This window comes from Patagioenas fasciata, chromosome 1 (assembly GCF_037038585.1).
Source record: "Patagioenas fasciata isolate bPatFas1 chromosome 1, bPatFas1.hap1, whole genome shotgun sequence".
Classification (NCBI taxonomy): Eukaryota; Metazoa; Chordata; class Aves; order Columbiformes; family Columbidae; genus Patagioenas; species Patagioenas fasciata.
This window is the reverse complement of record NC_092520.1, coordinates 18,573,921-18,583,446: the sequence shown is the minus strand read 5'-3', so window position 1 is coordinate 18,583,446 and position 9,526 is coordinate 18,573,921. Positions and strand designations below refer to the sequence as shown.

General features: G+C 39.5%; 1 protein-coding gene across 7 annotated transcripts in view; it reads right to left on the bottom strand.

The window, feature by feature from the left end:
• Positions 1-497: 497 nt before the first annotated feature.
• The window catches only part of ELMOD1 (ELMO domain containing 1), a 53,653-nt gene continuing 44,624 nt past the window's right edge, over positions 498-9,526 (bottom strand). For 5 of the 7 annotated variants that reach the window (XM_071803776.1, XM_065831598.2, XM_065831572.2 and 2 more), the window contains exons 9-12: positions 9,417-9,440; positions 6,945-6,995; positions 5,317-5,450; positions 498-1,881 (exon numbers count right to left, since the gene is read on the bottom strand). In XM_071803776.1, the coding sequence (XP_071659877.1) occupies positions 1,709-1,881; positions 5,317-5,450; positions 6,945-6,995; positions 9,417-9,440 (382 nt within the window). In that variant the 3' untranslated portion in view covers positions 498-1,708. The remainder of the gene's footprint in view (positions 1,882-5,316; positions 5,451-6,944; positions 6,996-9,416; positions 9,441-9,526) is intronic. The other 2 variants (XM_071803781.1, XM_071803784.1) reach the window with 2 other exon arrangements.

Sequence of the window (9,526 nt, the reverse complement as noted above, 5' to 3'; positions counted from 1 at the left end):
AACGATTATAAATAACCACTTTCCAAAACCAATGGTAGTAAGTAAACATACACAGTTTTTATTCCTTGTATTTTCATGCAAAATATGCAATAGTTAATAATTTCAGTCCATGTTCCCAAAGTCACTGGAGAAGCCCAATTATCACAACACCCATAGAGTTTTGCTGATTAACTCAGCAATGGGTGAAGTTTCCAGCCCTGCAGAGAAGCCCTGATCCCCACCTCACATTTGAGCACAGAAATGAGAGGGATTAAACCCAAAAAGGAGTTTCCCAAGAAATGGAACCGCTCCAGTTGCTTTATTTTTTACTTAGTAAGTGATGGCACAAGCTGTAACCAGAAATGGTATAAAGAACCTGATCTGCTGAAGTTCAGCGCACTCTTCAGAGTGAGGAAATACCACAAAGCTGATACACCCCCTTTACCTGATCCATTCAAGTAAAATAGCTTTCATCTGTATCACTGCGTATCTCAAAAATAAAACCCACAGCGCTTCAGTTCAGAATGACATATAATTTATTCATATAATTCACAAGTAGTTGGACACTACTCAATTTAATCTCCATATGCAAGTGATTTACACAAACATATAATACTAAAATTGCTTGCTTAGAAGGTAAAAAATACCATGGGTATGAAATGCCATGGTAGATGCTGTTCAATATACTACACAATCTTAGCGTCAGACTCTTCTACTCATTTATGTTTTTAGAAAAAAGGTAATTTGCCATTTTAATTTCTTTTTTAATAAGTAGTCTGGGAATCTCAAGTGGCTTTGCTCTAAACCTTCTAATCAAGTATTTCTCCCAGTTCTTAGGAACTGGATTGACAACCAAAGCAACATTTTCAGTAGTTCAAAAAAATATATAGATTTTTTTCTCCCCTGAATTCACCAAGCACAATGTGACCAAGTCACATTGCTTTCCAACATGTGACACAAAATACTAACCTCTGTATATTCAAAGGAATGTGCAGGAATTTAGATCATGCTTCAGCGTGGTGGTGTTGGTGACAACTGCCTGATGACAGAATTTTTGGCCCCTGCCAGTTTCCAGGAGTTGTGAGCGAGTTTGCAGTTCACTGTGACTGTATTAGCATCACCAGACCATTGGGTATTCATGCAGTTGTGGAATCTAATTGTAATTCTGTATAAACTCTTCACACTGAATCTTGTACCTCATAAACCTGATTAATTTTGCATTAAGCATATATGGCTGCATGGAGAAAATTGGACTTTATAATGTGTTTGCCTGCATCAGATTAAATTACATATGTTATCATCTAGACGAAGTCCAAACATACATTTCATTTGAAATGCCAGTAGTTATCTTAAAACATACCAAGAAGTTAAAAAGCTTTCACAATACAAGATCCAGCTACTTATTCCACATATACAAAAACACAGCTAGAGAAATACAATTCAATTGCCAATGCTGAATTTATGGGGAAAGTCTAAAAAAATAGAAAAACTCTGATACCTGGACATCAATTCAGAATGTAACACTGGATAATGCCACAATATGAGCACCCATTTAAAATGAGAGATCCCCAACAAGAGGAGCATAAGGGGATCTCGTATGCATGACAAAAATAGATGAATACTGCACCAAAAACATGCATACAATCGCCATGGTCATTCAGTATGCTATTGATGGTCTAAACAGTGATCTAACACAAGAGTGAGATTGTTCGCAAATGAAATCGAGTAACTACATATTCATTAAACTTTCTGATGCAGCAAAGTGAGGGCACAGAGCCATCTCTGGATTCTGGAGCTGTTTTAAGGTTCGCTTGTGAAATTTCTCTCTGACACGATTGAACTCCATTATGTCCAGTGGATCCTCTTCAATCCAGAATTTGTGGAATTCATGCATTAAGTAGCCTACAAAATAATAAAAATGAGTAAAAGAGATAAATACAGTATGTAAAGATTACATACAAAATTAGAAAGAAACCTCCAATTAACAATTATGATTTACACAAAGAATCTCGGTCACTGGAGTCTGACACCTCACAACACCTTACAGAGAAAAGATTTATGCCTATGATCCTGAAAAGATGAATGATAACGTGATATACAGAACCACGCACACTGATAAGATATCCCTGTTTTCGGAAGAACATCAATCCCAAAGTGGGTTTAATATACAGCATCTGATTAAGGCCTTTAGCCTCACAGTTCTGTGCTGTCCTTTAACCTGAAGAGGAACAACTAACAGGAAAACCATTACATCCAACACTAGGACTTCAATAAACCAGACACAACCTCTTGATCCCACCTTTCGCAGCAGATGAACCATTGAGGAAGTATAAAATCTTTCATGCCAACACAGCAAAATGTGCAAGTAATTTTATGTATACCAGAAAGTGAGGGCATTTGCTGTAAAAAAGGTTTGCTTTTATCAGTTTATTTCTATTTTGTGACAATTACAACACTCATACTTCTAAAATGAAATTTTGAGGTATATTAGGTATATTTGCATAGTCATATTTTTTCCCCCATCCATTTGAGAAACTTCATTCAAAAGATACTTTAAATACACCTTCAAATATCTTCCATGTATTCCAACAGCCATAGGCTGTTTCATTCCAAGAGATATTACCTTCAAAACAAAGCTCAGTAAATCCTCTTTAAAAACCCCCAAACAACAAAAGAACCCCTGCTACATAAAACGTAGCACATTGTTAGTTCTTTACGCCCCAAGATCCAGGCGATTTCCAAGAGGTGGCTTCTGCAGTTGAGCAGCAGTCGAGTTGAGCCACTGAACAAGACAGTTCTGTGCATTGCGTGCACGGGAAGAGGAGGCAGCAGAATCTGGGGGCAGGGGCCAAATCCAATTTTCAGCTGTGTGTGTCCCCACAGCCCGAGGGAGCAGAAGGGCTCACAAGAGGTGATGTGCATTAGCATTTAGGGGTTCCACGCAGTACAACCACTGTGCTCCCTTACCAGAGAGGCTGCTGGCTGTGCAGTGTAATTTTGAATTTCCAGTTCAGTCATGCAGCATATAGGCAATTTAATGCAGCCTAATGGTGTCTGGGTTTGTAGGTAATTTGAAGGAAACCTAGGATGACTTTGGTAGGGAGAGGAGAGAAACTGCAAGAGCATAAGAGCAGGGATTTGTCAGACTCAGACAGACAATCTTTGGATGAATCATCCTTGCTCCAGGAAATTTTGTCTGTTGATGCTTCCTCTACAATAAAGTCCATTTGATAACCTCAGGTTTTTGCTAGGCTGGTAGACAGAGCATTATAGGAACATCCACCACCTTTACTGGCCTATTACTACACTAGAGACCCATGTGAGTTTTATCTTGCTCCATAACTCCTATGTGCATGGGATATGGGTGGCAGTTGCATTTCCCCCCCTGAGAACTGGTGTGGCAGTTGCACATCCTGCTCTGAGAGCTGGAGCCTTCAATGGGGCAGTTAATGGCTCTTTTGTGGGACCTGGAGTAGGTTGACAGGGTCATTAGCAGAGGAGGGGCCCAGAGAAGCCAAGAAGCTTCTGGAATGCCCACAGCCAGATATGACTAGACTATAAAACGGGGTTCCCGCCAAAGGTCCCCTTTGTGTGGTCTTCTCAGAGCAGCGGGTCTGCTGAGCTGGAGCCCTCCCCTTAGACTGGAATGCCATCTAAGGAGACTTCCCGGGATTGAGAGCGCCTCACCTCCTCATTTCGGTGAGCAATAATTTACTGGATATATCCTTGAATAAGTCCTTGCCTAACCCAGGCCACTGATAGTTTACCCTGGAGTCAGAGGGCTTTGGTTTGTTTCTTGTGTGTGCATGTACACTGTGGATCCTCATTATTCTCATTTTGCTGCACCCTAATAATCTCCTCAACTGATACCTGAGCCTGTATTTTATGTTGTCAGAGCGCTAACTAATTGTATAAACCCTGTTTTGGTCGGTTTATTGGCTGCATTTTTCCGGCCAGAATAAAGTCTGATTTGGAACTTGTTGTCCACCTAAAACTGACTTTGGGGTGCCTCTGTGACAGTGTCCAAGTCAGCTATCCCTCCAGCATTGTCATGATGGACTGGCCATACTGGCCAGCAGACACACCGGTCCTATGGCACAGTCCTAGGCTCAGCCGGCAGAACAGTGCCTCCTGCAGCCAAGACTTTGGCAGTGGTAAAAAGACACTGTAAACATACCAAACCATGTCTCTTCCTCCTCCAGGTTCACTGGTGGGGGATTTTAGCCATGGCAAGAAACCATAACCAATAACAGAATATGAAGATATGGAAATGAAACCAATCATACTAGACATAGCTCTTCACAAGGCCACAGGCACATCAAGAATTTGGCAAAAAGAGTAACCCTTTCAATGAAAAGATGACCCAAAAATGCATAAGTAGATATTTAGGTAGGTACTTACCTGCATTTTTTTATTTATCCAAACAACCACCAAAGACAAAAGCCTGGCAGCTAAGCGGCCCAGAGTTCCTACCAGCCAGCCCAGCTTGGGCAGCAACACAGGCACCATCACAGAAGGGAGAGCCCTGCTGCAGTGTGTGATCTGCCCACACAGGATTTTGGGGGAGCGAGTCTTACTAAATAGCATCCTTGTCTGAAAAGCCCATGCTATTTAACGAAAGAGATGCACACAACACCAATATTTGACATTTACCCAGTTAAGCAATAATAAAATATTACAGCTGCAAAACAAGCAAAAATATATATATGATACTTATATATATGATATAACCAAACTTAAAAAAACAACAACCACCCCAAACCATCACAAAACCAAAGCCTTTTCAATTGTCATAAATGTGGAAATAAATGTGGAAGAACATGTCATAAATGTGGAAAATAGTTCATCCTGACTTCTTTTCGGTTTCTTGTCTATATATTGAAAAAAATATTAGAAATGTTGCAACCACTGTGCAAGGATGCACAGCAGGCCTGTGCTGTAGAAAGGATGCTCTAATACAGGGAAAGAGCTGGGAAAGCATTATTTTGATGGGGGACAACCTTACTGAAGCATGGAGGGTAATGCCTGAGTGTAGATGCAGATATATCTTAAGACAGTTTGATTTATGGGGAAGTACTCTCTGCAAGTTCTTTAAAGTACCTTTAATTTCTTATTATTATTTAAAACCAGTCTAAGAAGATAGGAAAGGTCACTTTTTCAGGTCATTGGAGGTTTTTGTTTGGGGTTTTTTGTTTTATGTTTGTTTGTTTTATTCCTTGGTTTGGTAGTGGCATCCATCACAACTATGAGCTGAATCCAAGTATTTAAAGAATGGGTAGTATAAACGTGTTAGCAGGAGTTCAGATCATTAATTCCTTCCCCCTTCCCAGCACTTACAGAACGTCTGCTGAAAGTGAGTTAGTGTTGGTGCTTCTGGAGCAACGTTGTAGAAATGGGTCTTCAGAGCTCCACTCACGAGCAGGTTGTACGCGAGGTCTGTTATGTTAATGCCCACGATAGCAAAAGAATAGCTGTAAGAAAAAGAAGCGGCAACACTTGTGTACTATTTGTCTTCTTTTAGCACACTATAAGAAACACTTGTGACACTGACGCTGCAGATTGTGTTCTACTGAGGTGTATTAATTCTTTCTCTCATGAGCTTCCAAGGCAGAAAACAAGAAAAACATTGATCCTGCCTACTTTGTACAGCCTAATGGCAACGTTTCCCTTGTGAAACATATGGTCACAGCAAAACCAGGAATTTAGTCACGGTGCCAACATTTTCAGTGGAGCAGCACAGATTCCTTGCTACAGAACAAGAGCAATCTCTGGCGCTCCTGCGCTCGCCTCTGACACAGGGCAAGCACTCCACATTGTGGCTGTGTCTGCAGGGGGACTCAGCATTCGGTGTTTTAGCCCATCTGCCCAACTGGAACTCATTACCCACAATCAGGAAAATCAGGTTTCAAGGATCAGTCCTATAAAAACATTCATATGGCTAAAAAGATCCAGCTATGAATAAGATCCAGCTGTCTTGCCAGCTGAGAACCAGATACACAGGCCATAAAACAAGCAAAAACATAAATCAGAGCATGCTGGCAACAGAAATAAGAAAATCAGACTCATGAAGCAAAACCCTGCCCCGTTAAGAGATATCAACATGGAAATTATATTTAAGCACAACAGAACTCAAAAATGGGAAGTTATTTCTTAATTTGTGAACCTGTTGCATAAAGAACTTGATATTTCTGGCAGTGACTGTTTCCCAAGAAAACATGTGATGTCCCACACTCATTTAGTGAGAAAAGCAAACTTGTTTAGTTACACAGTGTTGTTGGGTTTTTTTTAAAACTCTTCTAAACACAGCTGTCTTCTGTAGATTATCCTAAGTATTATTTCAGTTCACTATCAAGCAAACTGAAATACTTGGCTTTTTATTTTTATTTTTTTTTTTTTTAATCTTTGACATATTTCAGGAGGAAAAAAATATCCAGAAGTTAACTGCAACATGAAACCTAATGGCAAGTTTCATAGGAAAATGAAATATGGGTATTAAAGTGTTGTATTATAGGTTTTCAGATACACTCAAAAGGAACATCCAAGTTCCATACTCATGAATAATGCAGCTATACCAAAGCCACCACTTAAAAGAAAAATCTCACTACTATTCCTTTCCTATTATACTTTCCTGAAAGCGGATCAGAACTGTCTCTGACAGTAAGAAGTGAAAGTTGATCACGTTATGTGCTAAGAAGAATTAAATAGATATTAATCACCACTCTATTCATAGCACAGATTAAAAGCTTCTCCTTGCCATAGCATTTTTGGGTTATTTTTCCTAATTCTTACTTCGAACTATTTTTCCTGTAATCTTCAATCAAAGGTGTGGTTAGGACAACACTTATTAGTATGTACACTGAAATTTCCTTTAAGAAGTGACCAGGAAATACCTTTTAAACCCCAAATATATAGCACAATTGCTTACTGTTGTGTTTGTGGCAGCTTTAAAAAGATTTTTAACTTACCCAATTGCCTTATCAAACTTTTTCTTCTCCCATTCGGTTTTGCTCAATTGGCTGGGGAGTGAAAAAAAAAGACCAAAATCCAGATATTGCCATGCATTGTTAATTGACAAATAGTTTCTTTCTTTGATATTATAATGTTGACTGAAGAGGGTATTTTATTAATATCTCTGTTGATATGGCTAATCACATTTAACTCTGCTTCTGACTGCACAGGTTGGCATAAAGAGAATTGAAATGGGTAACAGCTTTATAGCATCACTGATAAACTTCTCTCATCATTACAAAGTGTGTGCCTGCACCAATGCTCTCGGTAAAAGCCACCTCAATTAAGTCTGAGCTACACTAAAAGCTGAAAATATTACTTTTCTTTTAACTAATCAAAGATTATTTTAGCCCTTTGTGTTCTTGAAGACATACACGATGCTCATCACTGGAGGCACGAGTCACCTGAGGTGGCAAACACGAAAAATACACGTCTGCTAGAAAGTTTGTTATGTCCAGCCCAACTGGAAACAACCTAAAAGCCCAAAATAAGGAACACTATTTCCTACTATTTGGCAAAATAATGTAGAGGCTCTCAAGGATATAGAGGGTCCCTCCCTCAAAACAAAATTACTTAGGGAACTGTTTAATTTTAGTTTAAATTAAAATAACTGTCTGATGCAACCAGTCAGTCAACATTCCACTACCCAGACCTTAACTGTACCCACTAGAACAGACCAAGTTCAGCAGAAATCACTGCCCACATCTATCAGCAGCTAAAAGCAGGCAGGGAAACGACCCAAACCAGTGGGCTGCAACTTGGACATGCCTGTGGGAATTTCACCTTAGTAAAGCAAATCAGAGCTTGCAGGGTTAGACCCCAAATCTTAGACAGCTATGTCTGAAAGTGTATTTCTTAGGCTAAACCTGAACTACAATAACTATGTATTATGCTGAAGACAATCCCCTGAAATTCACATAAATATGGCATCTAAAAATTGTTGTCATTAAGTATTAAAGACACTCAAAGGTTTGTCCCCATCCTGACCTGAGTGTTACCAGGCAGCATGCGTGAGGATAAGCCTTCTTTAAATTGCCTTGGTGTGCAGGAATATAGTCCTTCTCTAAAATCTTAGCTGTCTTTGTAGGTTGTGGCATAACATCAGTTAAAAAACCCAAGCAAACGTTGAATAATAAAGGTGGTGCATGTAGGACGTGGACAAGCAATACAGTTCAACAGAAATGGAAATTACATTGATCAAGATCACATCAGAAACCAGCACGGCTGCTAAGCAATCACACCAGGATGAATGCCACGGGCATCACCAGCAGCATTCACCTTCTACAAAACACTCTTTCAAGGGGTAGAAATTGCACATGCTCACAGCACTCCAAGATGGTCCTTGGCAATCAAACATGTAAATGAAGAACACTAATGGGATTCCTTGCTTCACTGCCCTCGTACTGAATACTCAGCATCTGGGTAGTATAGTTCAGTTTCCCATGTAAGAGTTCAGTTAAACAAAAATCGTGGCTATTTTCTACAGTGCTCCTTAAGCATCATGACAATCCCTGCGCATCAGCACACATTAATAAAAATCATCCATGGGCAACACAATATGTAAAGGCAAGATGGGAATTGTGGGGAGTGCTTGCAGGAAGAGACTGGATGCCAGTATATATAGGTAACCACAGACAAACAAAAACTGGGGGCTGACTCTCAGGCTTAAAGTCTGTTGTTTTACAGCTCCCCCAATCCTGCAAAGTGCTTTTTGTCACAGAATTACCATTGGAAACTCAGCCACAAAATACTGAGGAAATTAAAATCTTCACGGGATTCAGATATGGACCTGCTATATGGATATCTAACACTACTGGCAAAAGAAAATTGTCTTTTGAAGGCAACTGATTATTATGTAACTGGCTATGAGGCATTTCCGCCCCCCTTAAATAATTATGGAATAAACCTCCTACTCACAAATAGTTTATAAAGCAGAATTTTTGCTACTTGAAGATACCTGATCTCTCCGCAGTCACGATATTGGACTAGCCAGATTAGACCCATTATTAGTCAAGGCATCTGGAGTACGTGACTATAAATCAAAGTGCTCTTCAATGGTGCTAACAAACCCTTGGCCTAGGCTACCTTACATCATCACATGATATTGTGACCACAGTAGCACTACTTAGACTCTTTTCCTATAGGCAAAAATCACCCAAAATTTCTTGGTCAAGCCTGCTACTAAATGGCTCTAAAATACAGTACTTTAGCTACATCAAGCAAGGTTGATTTCATTGTTTGTACATAAGCCTGCTCAGATGTACCCAGTGCTGCAGCATCAGCTATGTTTGAGTTAACTTCAGAGAAAGGAATATGGATCTCTTGGTGTTGCAACAAAGACTTTCTGTTTATAACATGGCAAATTGCAGTACAGTTTGATCTTTATTTACATGTAGGGTGTCATAAAACTAAGAAAAAGAAAAAAATACCTTAGTTCCTTCTTAGTGACTTCCCTTCATTATGAAAAGACAAAAAGAAAGGTAAACAAAAATACAAAATCACTTGAAATTAGAAGTGAAAACACTTAACACTGTTTGAC